The 20,962-nt window shown below is 43.7% G+C and overlaps 1 protein-coding gene across 1 annotated transcript in view; it reads right to left on the bottom strand.

Moving 5' to 3' along the window:
* EXOC4 (exocyst complex component 4) overlaps nucleotides 1-20,962 on the bottom strand; it is a 947,076-nt gene that overhangs the window by 177,892 nt on the left and 748,222 nt on the right. Inside the window, 1 exon segment of the mRNA XM_006861146.1 lies at nucleotides 19,386-19,522. Within this exon segment, the coding sequence (XP_006861208.1) occupies nucleotides 19,386-19,522 (137 nt within the window).

Here is a 20,962-nt window from a genome sequence, read left to right as displayed (position 1 = left end):
CCTCAGAAACCCTGTACAGTGTCGCTATGAGTCTGAACCGACTCCATGGCACATAACAACAACAACCACCACTTTACCAAGCATGATGTCTTTCTCTAGGGATTGGTCCTTCCTGATAATATGTCTCAATTATGACAGATGAAGTCTGGCCATCCTGGCTCCTAAGGAGCATTCTGGTTGTACTGCTTCCAACACAGATTTGTTCTTTTGGCAGTCCATGGTACTTTTAATATTCTTCTCCAACACCATAACTCAAATGCATCAATTTCTTCTACGGTCTCTCTCAGTCACTATCCCATTTTCACATGCATATAATGCTACTGAGAATACCATGGTTGGGTCAGGTGCACCGTAGTCCTCAAACTGACATCTCTGCTCTTCAACACTTGAAAGAAGTTTTATACAGCAGATGTACCAACACATCATTTGAGTTCCTGATTGCTGCTTCTATGAGTGTTGATTGTGAGTTAAAGCAAAAATGAAGTCTTTGACAACTTCAATTTTTTTCTCCATTTATCATCATGTTATTTATTGGGCCAGTTGTGAGGATTTTGTTTTCTTTACATTGAGGTGCAATTCCTACTGAAGGCTGTGGTCTTCAATTTTCATCAGAAAGATTTTAAGTCTTCTTCACTTCCAGGAATAAAGACTGTTATCATCTGTATGTTGCAGGTTGCTAATGAGTTTTCCTTCAACCCTGATGTCACATTCTTCTTAATATAAAGCAGCTTCTTGGGTTATTTGCTCAGTACACAGATTGAATTAAGTGTGGTTAAAGAATACAACCCTGGCATATACCTTTCCTGATTTTAAACCACTCAGAATCTCCTTGTTCAAGGGACTGCCTAGTGTTCTCTATAAAGGTTCCTCATGAGCACAATGGAGTGTTCTGGAATACTCTTTCTTCTCAATGTGATTCATAGCTTGTCATGATCCATATAATTAAAAGCCTGTGCATGTCATAAAGCAGAAGTAAACATCTTTCTCTGCTTTTAGCCACGATCCATCTGATGTTAGCCGTGGTATCCCTCTTCTGAATCCGGCTTGAATCTCTGGCAGTTCCCTGGCGATGTACTGTTGCAGCCGTTTTTGAATGATCACCAACCAAATTTTATTTGCATGTGATCTTAATGATGTTGTTTGATGATTTCCGCATTCCAATGGGTCACTTCCCTTTCAATGGGGCATAAATATGGTGTCTTCCCAATAGGTTGGCTAGGTAGCTGTCTTCCAAAATTCTTATTATAAGTGGGCTGGTACAGTATTGTATGTGTGTATGACTTATTTCACTCAGCATAATGTTTTCACAGGTGATCCATGGCACAGCATTTATCGGAACTTCATTTTTCCTTATGGATGAGAATTCCATTGTATTGTATTAGGCAAATCTGTTCTACGAGACCTCTGTAAAATGTTCAAGAGCAGAGACGTCAGTTTGACATACTTTGGACATTATCAGGAGGGACCGGTCCCTAGAGAAGGACATCACACTTGTTGCTATAGTGCCAATCCATCTAGTTTTCTTTTGCTGTCCCTCCACTTCACTTAAGCATGATGTGTCTTCAGGGACTGACCAATCCTGATAACATGTCTTAAGTCTGAGAGACGAAGTCTGGCCATCTTGGCTTCTAAGAAGCATTCTGGCAGTACTTCCAACACAGATTTGTTTGTTCTTTGCTGTCCTCGGTACCTTACATATTTTTCTCTAATACCACAACTCAAATGCATCAATTTTTCTACAATTTTCCTGATTTATTGTCAAACTTTCACCTACATATGAGGCTACTAGAGGAGCTCTGGTTATTAATCAAACTGTTAATCTCAGGGTCAGCAGTTCGAAACTACTAGTGGTTCCGTGGGATAAAGATGAGGCTTTCTGCTCCTGTAAATATTTACAGCCCCAGAAACCCTATGCAGGGTTGCTGTGAGTCAGAACTGACTCTGCAGCACATAAACCACCACGAGGCTATTGAAAATACCACGGCTTGCATCAGGCACACTTTAATCCTCAAACTGACATCTTTGCTCTTCAACACTTTAAAGAGGTCTTGTGCAGCAGATCTGCCTAATGCAATATGTCATTTGATTTCTTGACTGCTGTTCCATGGGTGTTGATGGTGAATTCAAGGCAAACAAAGTCTTTGACAACTTCAATCTTTTCTCCATTTATTATGTTGTTATTTATTGACCCAATGGTGAGCATTTTCATTTTCTTTACATTGAGTTGCAACCCATATTGAAGGCTGTGGTCTTTGATCTTCATCAGTAAATATTTTAAGCAGCAGTCAAGAAATCAGGCAACTAATGAAAATAAGGTATAGGGAGTTACATTATTTGAGTAAAAATATAGTACATGACTAAAGTTTTCTCTATGGGCTGGTATACCTTAACAGTATTCCTCCAAAGAATCTTCTCCTGAAAATACCCCTTTAGGCCAGGCTGTCGAGTCAGTTCTGACCCACAGCGACCCTGTATAGGATTTCCAAGGAGCAGTTGGTGAGCTTGAACCATCAACCTTGTGGTACAAACTGAGTTTGCAGTCCAGCGTATTAACCACAGTGCCACACCAGGACTCCAGTCATCACATTGTTGCTGCTGTTGTTAAGTGTCTTCGAGTTGGTTCTGACTTACAGCGACCCTATATAGTGTTGCTAAGGAGCAGCTGGTGAGTTTGAACCACCGACTTTGAGGTTCAACAGACCTTGTGGTCTAGTGTTTATCCTACAGCATCACAGGGGTGAGTTAATTGAATGTTTGACCAAATACAGCAGGCTAATTTTTAAGTTGATAATCCTATATAGCCCATGGATAATGTTATACATTTTGGCAGAAGAAGAGGTTCCCCACCCCTGCTTTAGGCCCTTTCTGTGTGGACTTATTCTCTTTACTCCTCCGTTTCATTGGGGGAAGTACTGTTCTCATATTTTCTTTGAGCTTCTGCCACTTGATAGAGGAGCGCTGGTAGCATAGTAGGTTACAAGTTGGGCTACTAACCGCAATGTCAGCAGTTTGAATCTACCAGCTGCTCCACCAGAGAAAGATGAGGCTTGCTGATCCCATAAGGATTTACAGCTTTAGAAACCCTACACAGGGTCACTGTGAGTCGGAACCAACTCAACGGCACACAACCACCACCACCACAGACTTTGGATGTCCAACATCCTGTTTGTTGCATCTGCCTACTTCTCTCATGGTTTCTTCATGTGATCTCTTATTTTGCTCTGCAAGCTCTTCTACAGTGGGACTCAGCATTTCCAAGAACCCCACATTTGCCTGGGATTCTGGATGTGGCCCTATTGCTTGGTTTGCATTGCCTCTTGTGGGTACTATGGGATTTCCTGGTCCTGAATAAATTCTGTATTTTTTTCTTTTTTGCACAAAGCTTCATTGCCCATTATGTTATTGCTGTTGTTAAGTGCCGTTGAGTCAGTTCCGACCCATAGCGACCCTGAACAGGGTTTCTGAAGAGCAGCTGGTGAGCCTGAACTGCCGACCTTGTGGCTTAGACAGGCAGTACAGTCCAGTGCATTAACCCACGGTGCCATGCCAGGATGCAGAGACTATTAAAAGACTCCTGAAGCCTCCCAAGCGCCCCCTCCTGGTCATTTGACCGCCCCTCATGGACATTTCCTGTTTGGCTTGGATCTCTCCTGCTTCTACAGATGGCCCCTTGCTCCCCTATGGGAGCAGACTGGGCCCCAGCACCAGGCTTAACTGTGTTCAGTCTCCAGTCTGTAGCGAGCTGTTCACATGGGGTTCACCACATCTCTGAAGTGGCAGGGGACAGCAGGGGTCCCAGACAGCATACTGGTGGAAAGGCTCCCTGTGGACTTTGCTTATGGGTAATCCAGCCTTGATTCTGCGTATATTCGCTTATGATTCTGTGATAACCCAGATCATGTGGGTGATAAAATTCCCAGACATATCAAAATCGTCTCAATAAAAGATAGCTAAACCTCCAACAGTGATTCCAGCAGAGGAGTAGGTTAATCACTTCCACCAGAGCCACAGCCGGTTCATTAATTCACAGCTCAATGGGCCACAGACAGAGCATCTGTGTAACTGTTTGTACCCGTTCCCAGGGGGGAAGGAGTGGGTACTAGGTGGAGCTCTTGGAACAGGTGATAAGGCTCTGGTGAGGAGGGTCCACCCTCTAGACACAGCTCAGTGAATTGCTTTCAGAAGACATCTGCTGGTGTTGACGGGCTCCGGTATGCATTGCTTCCTCTCTGGAACAGGTGAATGTGAGAGTGTGAGTGGTCCCTGGACACAGCTGGGGTATGGAGTCTTTCATTAGGTAAACAACCAGGGGCAGGTGGGCTAATTAGATTCAACTGTTTGGTGACAGCCAGGGTATGATGTTTACTATCCCAGACTGAATATTTCAGAAATGAGGAGCCAAGACAGACAAATGAAGCCTGGTGTGTCTAGTGCACACAATGCTGCTGTTGCGGAGTTTCAACGGTGAGTGACTGGACCCGGGGCAGGCCCAAGAGGAGGGAAACGTCCAGCAACACAAGTGACTTCAGGAATTGTTGTTAAATGCCATTGAGCCAGTTTCAACTCAACCTTGTATAGGGTTTCTGAGGAGTTTGAAAAGCCGAGCTTGTGGTTCAAACCAACCTTGGGGTCGAATTTTACCCTACAGTGCCACATCAGGACTCCAATTAGGAATGCAGAAACAGGAGTTCCTATTAGGCTTTTTTTCATTAAACACAAAATTTTTAAAACTCCAAATCAAAATCATAAACAAATCTCTTAATATAAAATAAAGAATAAATGGGAAGTGATTAAAATGGGAAGCAGATTAAAAACATCAGGCCATCTTTTCTATCACACTCAATATGGGTGAGAGAGCTTTAGAATGGTGTGTGTTTCTATCTAGGGTTAGAAACACAACGTAGGAAACACCTGACAGCTCTAGAGATGGGATACGTGAGACAGAACAATGAAAGAGGTAATAGGAGGAACACTGGGCAAAAGGGCTTGACATCTGAACATTTATAGATATTAAATTATCTTGCCGCCACTAGTCTATGAATTAATTGAACTGTGGTGTTTTGTGTGTATGCTGGGAGCTATGTCATGGGTGTTTAAAATACCAGCAGGGTCACCCATGGTGGACAGTGTCAGCTGAGCTTCCAGACTCAGAAGGGTGAGGCCGACTACTTCTGAATGAAGACCTTATAAAATAGTACAGGAACATTGCCAGATACAGTGCCAGAAGATGAAAACATTCTCAACAGCAAACACTGTAAGATAGAGTGCTAGAAGGTGAGCTGTTTAGGTTGGAAGGCACTCAAAGTCCATATGTGGAAGAGTTGCCTCCTCAAAGTAGAGTTGACCACAATGACATGAATGGAGCAAAAATTTTGAGATCTTAATTTGCTTATGGGGCACAATTCAAAATGAAGAGAAGCAATGGCAAACATCCATTAATAATCATAACGTAAATGTACAAAGTATGAATCTAGGATAACTGGAAGTTTTCAAAAATGAAATGGAATGCATAAAGATTGGCATCCTAGGCATTAGTGAATTGAAATGGACTGGTACTGCCATTTTGAATCCAACAACCATATGGTTTTCCATATGGTGCTGCATTCATCATGAAAAAGTGCACTGAAAGATCTGCTTTGAAGTATGATGTTGTCTGTGATAGGGTAGTATCCATATGCCTAGAAGGGAGACCAGTTAATAAATACCACTATTAATCAAATTTATGAACCAACCACTAAAGCCAGTGATGATGAAATTGAAGAATTTACCAACTTCTTTAGTCTGAAATTGATGAAACATGCTATGAAGATGCACTGAATATAGTTACAAAAGTGGGAAACAAAATGGAATGCAAAGGAAGGATCAGTAGTTGGAAAATATGGTCTTGGTGTTAGAAATGATGTTGGAAACAAAAAGGAAGGATCAGTAGTTGGAAAATATGGTCTTGGTGTTAGAAATGATGTTGGAGACCACATCATAGAATTTTCTAAGACCAAATAACTTATTCATTGCAAACACCTTTTTTAAACAATATAAAAAGTGACTGACTATACACATGGACCTCACCGGTGGAATACACAGGAATCAAACTGACTACATCAGTGGGAAGAGATGGTGGAAAAGCTCCATATCGTCAGTGAAAACAAGGCCAGGGGCTGACTTGTGGAACAGACCATCAATTACTCCCGTGCAAGTTCAGATTGAAGCTGAAGAAAATTAAAACACGTTCACAAGAACCAAAAGATGACCCTGAATGTAAACCATCTCAAGAATCGATTGGATGAATTAGATACAAATGACTAAACACTGCAAGACTAGTGAGATGACATCAAGACCATCATATAAGGAAGAAAAGATACGGTCATTAAAAAGACAGGAGGAAAGAAAAGGCCAAAATAGATGTCAGAAGAGACTTTGAAACTTGCTTTTCAGCATACAGATGCTACAGCCAATGGAAGAAATGAGGAAATAAAAGAGCTGAACAGAACACTTCAAAGGGCAGCTTGAAAACCAAATATGCAGCAGTAACCTTTTCCACATAGCTCTCACCTCAACTGAGTTCCGTAATTGGCTGGTCACTCAGACACCATGATAGAGTTATGGGGCTAACAGGAGAGTTAACAGGTTACACTTGGGGTCAGAAATGAATGCTAAGTGCCTGGAGGTAACCCCAGTCCACAAGCAACCTTCCTACCCAAAGTCACTCAGTTTTACTTGCTTCATGACCTGGGAAGCTCACTGCTCTGTCTGGTGCTCCGTCTGGTTCTTGAATCTACTGCTACGGCTTCTTTGCCGCTCCCTACAGTGTCGTCACTTTCTGTCTCTGGGGGGAGGAGGTTCAATTGGCAGGGTTCTCAGGGTGCAAAGGACACACTTCACTCCAGGCTCCTCTTAGATGGAAGTGAGATCTCCACAACTGGCTCTTCTTTGATGTTGGTGAGACCTCCACTCCTGCTTCTGAGATGGCTTGTTTAAAACCCAGGCTTTTACAACTACAGGAAACTCTGCTAAAATCCACAGCTGAATCAAGTCATCCTATCAGTATCTTCTCCTACCGTCTCTTACCCAGACCCAGCATGTGCTTGGATCCACAATCAACACTCATGGAAGCAGCAGTCAAAAAATCCAAGGCTGCATATTATATCAGGGAAATCTACAAGACCTCTTTCCAAAAATTAGAAGAGCAAAGATAACAGTTTGAGGACTAAGGTGGCCTGACCTAAGTCGTGGTATTTTCAATTGCTTGTGAAATTTGGACAATGAATAAAGAAGGCCTTAGAAGAATCAATACCTTCGAATTATAGTGTTGGAGAAGAATATTGAAAGTACCATGAACTTCCAGAAGAGCAAACAAATCTGTGTTGGAAAAAGTGCAGCTAGAATGCCCCTTGGAAGTAAGTGTGGCGAGACTTAGTCTCTCATACTATGGACATGTTATCAATAGGGACCACCTCCTGTAGATGGACAGTATGCTTGGTAAAGTGGAGGGTCAGCAAAAAAGAGGAAGAGTCCCCAAAGAGATGGGGTGATACAAGAGCACTAGCACTAAGCTCACTTGTAAGGATGTTTCGTTCTATTGAGTCAGAACCAACTCGAAGGCACCTACCAACAACAACGACAAATTATGTTGGGGATAATTTGATAATAACTTTTCCAAATAAATGTTCTTATTTAAAGAGTCAGACTTGTTTGACATTTAACAGACCCAGAAAAGAAAAACTATAGGGTAATACAGGCAGGAGACCAAGAATTAATATACACATATATCCCAACTGCCAATGTTTAGATTTTTCTTGTGATATGCAAATATACATCTATTTGGTGTTTGAATACCATTAAAATCTGTATAAATAGATTCCAGGCTGGGGACTCCCTGTTTAAATGCTGCACGTCTTTCCATGACATTATAATAGAACTCAGGGGCTACGTGTCTTCCATGAACTGCACATATTTTATAAGTGTGCTTTTGAAGCTCGTCATAATCTAATGAAAGCAAATTATGTAGTGCTGTAGGGTAAGCACTGGACTGCTCGCCACAAGATAGGTAGTTCAAGCCCACCAGTCGCTCCTTAGAAACCTTGCTATGAGTTGGAATTGACTGGATGGCACTTAACAACAATAGAGGTGCCAAGTTGCTGGGGGGGACAATACACCATTAAGAGGTGTGAGGCCAGAAGACAAGCTTGCGTGGATCTTGTAGAAGGTTTGCCTGGTGTCGGCCAATGGTCCTCTGGAATTCCAGGTGAGCTCAGTTGGCAGAGGCTTCAGGGCATGCGTGCAGGACACTGGGCAGGGCTTCCTTTGGTTGCCAGCACTGGGGTGAGGGAGCATGAGTCGGAGGTGACTGGAGGATGGCCCGACAGTGCAGAGACAAACAAACAAACAACAAACAAATGAACCAACTGATGTTAAACTGAATTAGAAACGTCAGAACACCGAATGCCTGTTCTGACAGGACGATCTGAAGGCACATATTTACAATTTCTCTACTCCCAGCACCAAGAGGACAAGCCAGGGGACAGAAGCACTCAGCTTGGGAGGGGCACACTAATGGACCAACTGCCTGCTTGCTAATGCATTTCAGGAGACTAGCAGCTGAGTTTCTCCTGCAGCATCAAGGGGTGTGACTGTTTCAAGAAGAGTCTCCCAGACCTCATTTTCCTTTTAGCAAACCTTTCTTTCACCAAAGCTTGGGGCTGCCTTTCTCTGCAGAAGGGAGGGGCTCACAGAGGTGAGATGCTTTGATCTTCCCTCAGGTCTCCAGGCTCCCTGGGATGCTCTGGTCCTCATGGTAAACTTGGAAAACAAGCCAACTCTCAGCAGAGGGCATTGTGAGCTTATGGATTGGAAAATGCCTGTAAAAGAGATCTGCAGAGGATCACGTGGGAGAGCCCGACTGGGCAGCCTCCCTGCTCCCCTCCTCCTTCCTAGTGTTCTATCATGTGGGATCATTTGAATTGTATAAGGCTTTCTATTTCAGTCAGTCATTTGCTGCAGCAAAACTAGAACATTTCCTGTTTTTCCTCTCACTGTAATCAGGATTTGGCTGTTCAAATTAGGACTGCCCTACTTCCTCCTCAGCAGGTGCCAAGCCCGGGGAGGGCAATGAATGGGAAGAGAGAACGTAAGGACAGTTAGCATCTTCAGACTCACACAAAAAGAAACCCATTCTCTCTAGCCATGTACATCACGGGGTTATGTGTGCATATGTGTGCATGCTCCTGAGTGTGCCTTGTACAACAACCAGAGAAATGACTGTCTATTCATTTCCCTTCATTTTGCTCTTCCCAACCATGAGATGAGTTCATCCCAGGCCTAGGCTTCAGCACTCTGTGTAAGGAATGGTCTGATGGGCAAAATTAAGTGGATACCAGTTCCAGAACAGCTGACTAGGAGGAACACCAAAGTGTGCAGTCTCTTAGTAAAAGCAGTCAAGACCTTCTTTGATGGCCACAATGTGTCAACAACTAAAAACAACAGCTATTTCCAAGACGAGTCCCTGGGTGGTACCAATGGCTAACATGCTTGGTTAAGGAGCCTCTGAAGAAAAGCGTGGTGATCTGTTTCCACAAAAGTAGCCACGGAAACCCCTCTGGCATACAGTTTTACCCTGGCACACATGGGGTCGCCTTGAGTTGTAAATGACTTAGCGGCAGCTGGTTATGTTCCAAGAAGTACTATTACAAGAGATACAGGCTTGGTGTTGAGACAAAAGTGACGTGTACATGGGAGAGATATCATTCCATTTCTACAGGATCATGGTAACCAATAACCTCCACGCTCCGATCTCACTTGTGTATAAGACCCTGTCCCTACTCACAAACAAGACATGTGGGCAATTCTTCTTTTTCTTTACTGTATCAACAATGTTCCCTCTCTCCCAAACTGTTTCCTTCAAATACTAACACATACTTATTCTTTCTATCTAAAATGATCAGTAAAAACTCAAACATGGTACATGTGACCTCCCTTCTTGAATTCTTGACCCATTTCTTTGATCTCCTTTGCAGCAAAACTCGCTGAAGCCGCTTTAACCATATTTACAATTTCTCTACTCTCAGCTCCTTTTTTAGGCCACACCGATCCCCTTTCCACCCACACTGCTTCAAAGCACAGACCTTGTAGAGGTTACCACGTTGCTAGATGCGTCACTTGGTCCATTCTCAGTTTGAATGCTGACCAAGAAGCAGCATTTGAACAGTTACTCACCCCCCTGCACCCTTTACTTGGTTTCCAGATACTGCGTTCCCTTGGTTTTCCTCCCACCTCATTGGTTGTTGCATCTCTGTCCCCTTTGATGGTTGTTGTTCATCATCCAACTTCTCTGCTCCACCTACACTCACCCCTGGGAAGGTTCCATCTGGCCCATGGTTTAAATGTTTACTACTGACATGTCAAAAGCTACCAAAGATGTCTCCAGCACAGACCTCTCTTCTGGACTTTTGATTGATGTATCTGTCCAAATGCCTACTCCGTATCTCCACTGAGATGTTGAATTGTTGTTGTTAAGTGCTGTCGAGTCGGTTCCGACCCATAGCGACCCTGTACAGGGTTTCCGAGGGTATAAATCTTTATGGGAGTAGAAAGCCTCATCTTTCTCCCAAGGAGCAGCTGGTAGTTTCGAACCACTGACCTTAAGGTTCGCAGCCCGATTCGTAACCACTACGCTACCAGAGATGTTGAATAATAGACTCTAAATTTAAATTGTGGTCTATTTGCCCCTGCTATGACCTCTGTTTCAACAACTGTCAACTCCACCTTCCCGTCGCTCCAATAAAGGCCATCTGTGACTCCTTTCTCCCTCTCACACCCTGTGCCCAATCGCTCCGGTAATTCTCTCGGCTGTCCCTTCAATATATGCAGAAACCGACCACTTCTCACCATCTGTGCAGTGACCAGCTGATGTGAGCTGTCTTCATTTCTTACCTGGATCACCACAGCTGCTTCCAACCTTGGCTCCCTATCAGCCATTCACAATGCAGTCCTTACATTTTAAGGAGTCTTGGTGTGGCACTGGAGGATAAGCTAACCACAACATGGGCGGTTCAAGCCCACCCCAGCTGCTCCTCGGAAACCTTAAGCAGGTTTGCTGTGAGTAGGAACTGACTTGATGGCACTTGACAACAACAATTTACATTTAAAAATCCAAGTGTGACCATGCCACTCTCAGGAACACACCTGCACTGGCCTCCATTTCACTCCGCGTAGAGGCTGACTAGGCCTATATGATCTTTTGGGCATCCTTCTGACTGATATTCAACTCCCTGCTCACTTCACTCCAGCTATTTGGGTTCCCCCTTGCTGTTCCTCAAAAATGTCAGAGGCCTGCCTCAGGGCCTTTACCCTCTGCCTGGACACTCTTTCCTCAAATATCAGACTCCCTCAACTCCTTCCTGCCTTCCTTCAACCTTGACTCAACAGGGCCTACTGCCTGGAGCACCCAATGTAAAACAGCTTTCTCCTCCCACACTCTAGATTCTGCTTACTGCTCCATTCCTTTTCTCCATTCAACTTTCTACATTTAACAACCGATGCAACCTTTGTCATATTTATTTAGTGTAGATCCCCTCCCTCACATCCACAACAGACTGGAAACACTGTAAGAGTTGAGACAGTAGTCGCTTTTCCCTAAGTCCACAAGTCCTTTTACTTCTAGTTCAATACATATTTGCTGAATGGATGAATATGATCCTAGAAACCAAGTACATACATTTCTTTAAAGAAGGAGTGATCAACTATGCCAACCGTTGCTGTTAAAGAGTATTCTGACATAAATTTAGGCAGGAATCTTGAGGTAACTCAAGAATTCATAACAGAGCTCTAGGACCACTCCTGATAATTTTGAAGGTATTCTAGCAGGCAGGGACAAATAGATGCCTGCGAACAAATGCCTGGATGTTAATTTAAAAAGGGAAGCCAAGTAGAGAAGTTCAGTTAAGTTTGGAATTATGAGAACATTTTTAGAACAAATTGTTAAAGCTGGCTCTTGAGTAATTAGACAGTGGCAGTCACAAGAACTAGGAAGTTCTCAGGAAGAGCAAGTCACATGACTTGGTTCCTTTTCTAGTTGGTAACTGTTGTTGTTGTTAAGTGCTGTCCAGCTGGTTCCGATTCATAGCGATCCTGTATAGGGTTTCCAAGGAACAGCTGATGAGCTTGAAGCACTGACCTTGTGTTTCAAATCAACTTCTGGTCCAGTGCTTATCTTACCTACTGTTGTGGGATGGTGGTTATGTGCTGTGGAGTTGGTTCCGACTCATAGCAACTCTATATAGGATTTCTGAGGCTGTAAATCTTTACGGGAGCAGAAAGCCTCATCTTTCTACCATTAAGCAGCTGGTTAGTTTTGAACTGCTGACCTGGAGGTAGCCACCCAACTAGTAACCGCTATGCTACCGGAGGTCCTACTAGTTGAGTTAAATAACAAAATGATCAATCTAGTTCTTGGTTGTCTTGATTGTTTCCAAGGGTAATTGGTGGCTATTACAGAAGAGTGCTATCAGGAAAGGTTTGGCTGATGAAAAACAGAGGATTCTTAAAGTATGGCGGGGTGGTGGGGCGTGGGGGTGGTGGGGGTGGGGGTGCAGTGCCTGAACAAATTCCTGGTGTGGATGTGCATAGCTCTGGGAGACGTGGGAGTGTAAGCTGCACTGAAAGGAGCAGGACTGGGAGAAACGTGGCAAAGTCTCTTGCACAGCAGATGGTAAAATCTAGAGGGTACCATCATGGGTCTTAGATGAAGTATAGACAATATGTTTATAGATGCGAGGGTGGCAAGACTCTGTCTCTCATACTTTAGACCTGGTATCAGGAGGGTCGGAGGCCTGGTGAAGTGTTGTGGGATAATGCACTAGACCACAAGGTCGGTGGTTCAAATTTACCAGCTGCTCCTCAGAACTCCTATACCAGGTTGTTATGGGTTTGAACCGACTCAAAGGCGTTTAAAAACAACAACAATATAGGAAGACGGAAGTCCTGGTGTGGTGTGCAGGATAAGAACTGGACCACAAAGTTGATTTGTAACCGCAATGTGGCAGTTCAAACCCACCAGCCGCTCCTCAGAAACTCTAAACAGGGTCACTATGAGTCATAAGTGAATCAAGAGCAGTAAGAACAATAAGGTCGGGAGGGAGCAGACCCTGGACATTGGAAAAGTAGAGAGTCAGTGAAAGAGAAGACGGCGTTCAATGGCATGGATTGGCACAGCAGCTGAAACAATGGGCTCCAACACAACAGCAATGGTGAGGATAGTGTCATCCCTGGCAGCGTCTCATTGGGTCGTGCACAGGACTGCTAGGAGTCCCAACTGACTGGATGGCACTTAACAACAATAAGTATAACAACTAGTTAGGTGACCTTGAGAAATGAGTCAACATTTTGGAGTTTGATTTTCTTCTTCTGCACAAGGGTAAGAAGAGCCCCTTGGCTGTTGATTTTGTTGCTACGTGCCATTGAGTCAGATTCGACTCCTAGTAACTGTGCATAGCATTTCTGACACCAAAAAGTCTTTGCAGGAGTAGAAAGACTCATCTTTCTCCCAAGAAGCGACTGATGGACTTGAATCATTGACCCAGTTTTCTAAGGGGCTTCTGGTGTGTTTGAACCACCGACATTGCGGTTCAAACTGACTTTGTGGTTCAGTGCTTACCGCACAGTGCCAAATCAGGAGCTCTGTAATTATACTGTTGCTGTTGTTGTTAAGTGCCACTGAGTTGGATTCTGACTCATAGCGACCCTGTATAGCATTTCTGAAGGGCAGCTGGTAGGTTTGAACTACTGATTTAGTGATTCGCACTCCAGTACTGATCCTACAGAGCCACACCAGGAGTCAGGAAAAGCTGGCATTCAGACTTCTGCTCTAGGGCCTGCTCTTGAACTAGTACCAACATTCACAAAAAGATACATGAGTTTGTAGAGCAATGAGTAATACTTGAGTGTTGACATGAAAACAAGTCTCAATAGGTATGGCCAACAGGTTTTTGTCCTAGCCCTGTCCTATTGAGCATCTGACATAAATCAAGACACTAAAAGATTGCTTGTAAAATTGAGCATGCCATGGAGTTTGGAGGAAAAGCTAAGATTTTTTGATGACAGAATTAGGATTCAAAAATATCTCAATAGACTGAAATGATGAGCTAAAAATAAAAACAAGAAATGTAATGGGTAAATGTAAGATCTCAAATGGAAGTTAAAAAATCACTATAGAAAGAGCAAAGACACAGCTTAATATGAACTAGTTTGTCTTCTTACATTTCCTCATACTGACAGTCAATGAGTGGGCAAGTCTTACTTCCTTTTGGATCTATCCATTCCCTTCCATTTTCCTTTGCCATAATTTCGTCCTCCTGGTTTGTCATCTTTACCTGCATTTTGTCAGGTGTCATTTGGTAAATTCCAACTCAGTGACTCTCTGCACAACAAAGGCAACACTGTCTGGTCCTACACCATCCTCACAATGGTTGCTATGTTTGCACCTGTTGTTGTAGCCACTGAGTTAATCCATCTCATTGGGAGTCTTCCTGGTTTTCACTGACACTCAACTTTACCAAGCATGATGCTTCTCCAGGACCTGGTTCCCCCAATGAGGTGTCCAAAGTGTGCGAGACAAAGTCTCACCACTGTTGGTTCTCAGGGATATTCTGGCTGCACTTTTTCCTACACAGACTTGTTTGTTGTGATGGCAGCCCATGAGATTGTCAGTATTTTGGCCAACACCCTATTTCAAAGGGATTGATTCTTCTTAGGTCTTCCTTATTCACTGTTCAGCTTTGGTATGCATATGTTGTTGTTTTTGTTGTTAAGTACTGTTGAGTTGATTCCAGCTCCTAGCAATCCTGTATAGGCTTTCCAAGGAGTGGCTGGTAAGTTTGAACCACCAACCTTGTGGTTCAAATCGACCTTGAAGTCGAGTATTTATCCTATGGCGCCACACCAGGACTCTGCATGCATGTGAGGTGACTGAAAATACCATGACTTGGGTTAGGCACACTTCAGTCCTCAAATAGACATCTTGTCTTCTTAATACTTTAAGAGGTTTCTTGCAGCAGAACTTCCCAATGCAATACGTTCTTTGATTTCTTGATTGATGTTTTCCATGTGTGTTGATTGTGGTTCCAAGTAAAACAAAATCCTTGACAGCGTCAATCTTTTCTCCATTTATCATAATGTTGCTTATTGGTCAAGTTATGAAGATTTTAATTTTCTTTATGTGGAGGTGTAATCCATACTGAGGGCTGTAGTCTTTGATCTTCATTAGTAAGTGCTTCAAAACGTAGCCTTCAGCAAGCAAGGTTGCGTTACCTGCATATCACAGGTGGCTAATGAGTTTTTCTCCACTCTGGATGCCACATTCATCTTCACATAGTCCATGTCTCAGATAATTTGCTCAGTATTCCGAATGAACATATATGATGAATGGACAAAACCCCAACATACATTCCTGATTATAAACCACACAGTATTCCCCTGTTTTGTCTGAATTACGTCTCTTGGACTCCGTACAGTTTCAGTATGAGCACACTGAAGTGTTCTGGAACTCACATTTTCCTGGTGTGGCACTGGAGAATCAGGGTTGGACTGGGACCCAGAAGGGACTGCTCCTATATAGGGCTGCTATGAGTCAGAACCAACTTGATGACCCTTAACAACAACATACTCAAATGCCTTTGCACAGTCAATAAAACACAGGTAAGCATCTTCCAGGTTTTTTCTTCTTTCAGCCAAGGTCCATCTGGCATTAGTAATAAAGCTGTATTATCATCTTTCCTCAACCACAATCCTATCTCTTTGTAGACAGGCATATCCTGTCTCTTTGTCCCCTGCCCAGTGATGGTAGGACCTTGATGGATTGAGTTCTCCATCCCACAGGCTCCCGCCATGTCCTGAATCTGATAGATGTCGAGATGGGATGTCACAAGAAGCACTGTGCCCACCATTGGGTCCTGTGCAAGCAGAGGACTGGTTTACTGGACTCCTCAGAGCACCTGTGGGGCACCGGGTATAGGAGGCTTCTCCTTAAGATGAACACTGCCAAGGTAATGGGCAACAGAGAAGCAAGAGTGGGAAGGTCTGGAGATCCAGAACATACCAGAAGTTAGGAAGGTTCAATCTAGAGGGGAAGAAAGACGAAATGGGCCATGATAGCTCTCTTCACATATTTGAAAGGTTTCATGTATAAAAGGTCAAAATTACATGAAATAATGCCAAAAAACCCCAACAACACAAAAACCCCCCACAAACAAGACAAGGACTATGTCCAATGGAGTAGAGAAGAGAGTATTGCTCAAATATAGACGTTTTCAGATGAGAACTGTTCAAAAAGGAGCAAGCAGTCTGTCTGTTTCATGGGCAAAGTTAGCTACTGAAAGCAGGTTCTTCTCCTGTCAGAAAAGATGATGACAATGAAAAAGGTGTCACGATCTGTGAACTTAAAAGATTTCCTTCAAAATTATGGCAACATTATCGGCGGTTCAAGCTCACCAGCTGCTCCTCAGAAACCCTATACAGAGTCGCTATGGGTTGGAATCGACTCAACGGCACTTCACAACAACTATATAAATATCCATGGGGGTGGGGGGCAGGGGCTGTAGGGAATGGGACTTAGAGTCTAGAGTCTCTTTTACCTTACCTTGAGTAGGTTACACATCTCCAATGTAATATTCGTATTCATTACCATTGTTATGGGGTCCTGGTGTGACTCTGGGGGATAAACACTTAGACTGCTAATCTCCAGGGCGGTAGTTCAAACCACCAGCTGCTCCTCAGAAACCCTCTACAGGGGCTCTGTGAGTTAGAACTGACTCCACAGCATTTATCCACAACCAATAAGATTAGTATTTGTTAGAAATTATTGGGTGCCCGTTACCAAGGAGAAATGAAAGAGGGCAATGGTTTGCTTTTTCAAACAGTTTTACAGGAGACATATGTATAAAGTAAATTTAATATTATTGTTGTGGGTCCTGGTATGGCGCTGTGGGTTAATGTGCCGGAATGCAAAGTCAGTGGTTCAAGCTCACTAGCTGCTCCTCAGAAACCCTATGCAGGGTCACTGTGGGTCGGAACTGACTCAATGGCACTTAACAACAACAGCTTCAGTTTAAAATACAATTAATGAAGGAAAACCCCCATATTTTGAAAGCATTTAAAGGATGGCATTCAGTTCTCATTTAGTGGACTGACACTGGGACAACCACTCTGGAGTCTGATTTGCTAAAACTGACCACGTGACACACTGTAATTCCACTCTTTGTCAACGAACCAATAACACTGGCTTTCCAAAGTCTTATTTGTATATCTTCCAAAAATTTTGAAAAATAATAGTTTCCTTCCAACGTTCCTAAGCTAACAGCTATTTTCTTTTTTTGGGGGGGGTGCCGAGGGGAGGCACGAGTTAAGTAGCTAAATAATAACTGAACACACAAAAAAAGTAAAAATTATTGAAAGTGCATCACTTACTGAGATGACTGATTTTGTGTTCTTTTTCCTAAATGAACAGGCCCTTTATTAACATGGAGCTGTGGATAAATATTGTTGATTGCTGGCCTAAGGGAGGGTAAGCATTAACCCACGCTATCTTCCTCTGCCAGAAGACACTTCCCTTCACACTGCTTCCTGCATCATTCACGATCTACTATATACATCATCTACTCTATACTTCGGACATACTGTCAGGAGGGACCAGACGCTGGAGAAGGAAAACATGTTTGGTAAGGTGGAGGGTCAGAGAAAAAGAGGAAGACCTCCAGCGAGATGGACTGGCCAAGTAACAGTATCGATGGACTCAAGTGTGGCAAGTTCTGGTTGGGCCAGAACCGGGCAGTGTTTCGTTTTGCTGTGTATAAGGTCACTATGGGTCGGTACTGACTCAATGGCACCTAACAACAACAACAACTCTCTACAAGGAGCTCTGGTAGCGTAATGGTTATGAATCAGGCTGCTAACCTCAGGGTCAGCAGTTTGAAACTACCAGCCATTCCATGGGAGACAGATGGGGCTTTCTGCTCCAGTAAAGATTTATAGCCTCAGAAACCACCTACGGGGTTGCTATGAGTCAGAACTGACTCCATGGCACATAATCACCACCATCACTCTATAGAATCTACATTGCCAAGTCCTTTTTTTTTTCTGGGTGAAAGATGCACCTTTTCAACAATTTATATATCTGCAATTCAGTGATACAGGTTACAGTCAGTGGCTGAATCACCATTGTCACTCACCTTTCCAAAATTTCCCTCCACTCAAGTCTCAACTCACTATCTCTTGAACTGCCCATCCAACTTGATGAATTCAATCTTCGTTTTTACAACCCTTTCTTATTTGGTTTTGCTGTGTGTATTCAACAGGTATCGTCTACTAGGAACTATGTTCCAGTGGAATTTTCTCTTCATTGTTTCCACTGCAGGAAAATGCGCTGGACCGAAGGGTCAGTTTGAGCCAAAAGGTTGGAGGTGCAAACCCTACACAGGGTTGCTATGAGTCGGAACCAACTAGACAATACTTAACAACAACAACAACCTTCCTGCTTCCTCTTCATCCCCACAATGCCCTTGTTTATCTCTCCACCTCCACACATCTCAGCTGTTCTTGTAAAGTCAGGCACTTACTCTGCAGGATGCAATCTTTCCTGACTCCAATCCCACTTTCTCTAGCTCCTGTTTTCCTCTTGCCCTTCCTGATTACGTGCTGCACGTTTGTTACCCATCTCTCCTTAATGATGAGTCACACAGCGTTTCGTCTTTTATACATATGTTCCTTCCCTAATTGTTTCCTGTTGTGTCAACCTGGCCACAATGTGTTCCTATTTAATAGCTCTCAATGAGAAGCCCTGTCATCTTTCCCACCAACCCGGAGGCGGGTTTTGAACCCAGAGGAAAGCAATCAGAGGGACAACTATAAGTTTTCAAGCTCACCACGATGGTTTTCACTTCCACTGTTGTTGACCACAGGAGTAACCGTCCCTTCCTGAAGTCGGATGACTACAGATCAAATATATTTGCAAGAGATACTGTTGTTACAGATTATTAAGACTAAAAGTGTGAAAATGCTTTAGTTTAAGGACCTTTTAGGGTCACAAGATGGATGACTCAAGATCTGGCATCTGGTCAGGAAAGACAAGTCCTAAGATTCTAGGCTTTCATGAAAATCCAGGTTGACATCACAGCAAAACCACCCACAGCCCTCACACATGGCTCAGCCCATTCCTTCCTTTAGTCTTTGCTGTTAGTCGGGCTGCCCAGGGCCTTGAAGATGGACTAGTTCTGTGGCCCCCGTTCTCACCATACCCACTGACAATGCTGCGGATGGCCCCATTCTACAATGGTGGGCGCTAGGCTATGAAGGCAGAGTCACCGAGCAGAAGGCGCGTCAGGGTCTAACAGGAGCTCTACCTGTAGGCCACAGTGCAGGTGTCCTTGTAGCCCTGGAGTTTCATACACACCATGTCGAGGAACTGGTCTGAATACGCACTTAAGTCGTGCATCAGGTTCATGAGGTCTTGTACTGTCTTCTCCACAATGATAGCGCTCTGGACAAGAACAAAAAGAAAGGATATCTGATTCAGTCATGGGAAGGGTGCAGTGATTCAAAGTACCTCAGTGCTCCTGGGAGGCTCTGACATCGAAAAATACCAACCAAATCATAAAGACAGCACAACAGAATTTCCCACAGTGCTGGTCTCCCAAAGACCTGACAGCATGCTTTCTGTATGGAAGGCCACGGGGCAGAGATTTTCAAATTAGTTTCATGGTATTCTTGGCACCCATAAGCTATCTCTGTGGCTTTTAAAAGGGAAGCTTGTTGTTGTTAAGTGCTGTCGAGTCGATTCCGACCCATAGCGACCCATATAGGGTTTTCCAAGGAGCAGCTGGTGAGCTTGAACCGCTGACCTTGCAGTTCAAACGACTTTGCAGTCTGGAGCATTAACCCACAGCGACACACCAAGACTCCAAGAAAGGAAGCTGGAGTCTGCTTCATTATCTCCAGAGTTCTCCCTGGAGATGAGGGGCCTCTGGCATACGCCACAAAGCAAAAGCCTCTGTGACTCGTATTAAAAGTTTTCAAACCATCTATTAGAACAACACAGACTCATATTTGTATTGTGCTTTACAATTCATGGAATGTTTTCACATACACAACATATGTCATCTCACTTAGGATTCACATATTAATCATGATCGTAGTAAACACTGATTGGTGTCTTACAAGCACCAGGTACAATGCTAAGTGCTCTGCAGAATTCATCTCATTGAATCTTCGCAACAGTCCTACAATCAGGTGGGTCCTATAATCACCCCCAGTTTACCGATGAGGAAACATGTGCAGAGAGATGACATGAACAACGCTAGGGCCCCAGTGTTTGCTCTTTTAACTACCTTCTTCTGTTTCAGGGATAGACCTGTGTTCTCCAGACCACAGCCAGTTCATTTTTCATTGTTGATGTTGTTAAGTGCCCTTGAGTCGATTCCGACTCATAACGATCTTATATAGGGTTTCCAAGGAGTGGATGGTGAGTTTGAACTGCTGATCTTGCAGTTTGAACCGACTTTGCAGTCAAGTGCTTATCCTACAGCACCACACCAGTACTCATCAAGTGATGGTGGTGGTGGTAGTGGTGATGGTGTGCCCTGGAGTTGGTTCCAACTCATAGCGACCCTGCACAGGGTTTCCAAGGCTATAAATCTTAACGGGAGCAGAAAGCTTCATCTTTCTCCCACGGAGCAGCTGGTAGTTTTGAACTGCTAAGCTTGAGGTTAGCAGCCCGACTTGTAATTACTATGCTACCAGAGCTCCTTCATTGTTGTTGTTGTTGTTAAGTGCTCTTGAGTTGATTCCGACCCATAGCGACCCTGTACAGGGTTTCCGAGGGTGTAAATCTTTACGGGAGCAGAAAGCCTCATCTTTCTCCCGCGGAGCAGCTGGTAGTTTCGAACCGCTGACCTTAAGGTTCGCAGCCCGATTTGTAACC

The sequence above is a fragment of the Chrysochloris asiatica genome, unplaced genomic scaffold (assembly GCF_000296735.1).
Source record: "Chrysochloris asiatica unplaced genomic scaffold, ChrAsi1.0 scaffold00041, whole genome shotgun sequence".
Taxonomy (NCBI): Eukaryota; Metazoa; Chordata; class Mammalia; order Afrosoricida; family Chrysochloridae; genus Chrysochloris; species Chrysochloris asiatica.
The sequence above is the reverse complement of the archived record's forward strand: the minus strand, read 5'-3'. Positions and strand labels throughout refer to the sequence as shown.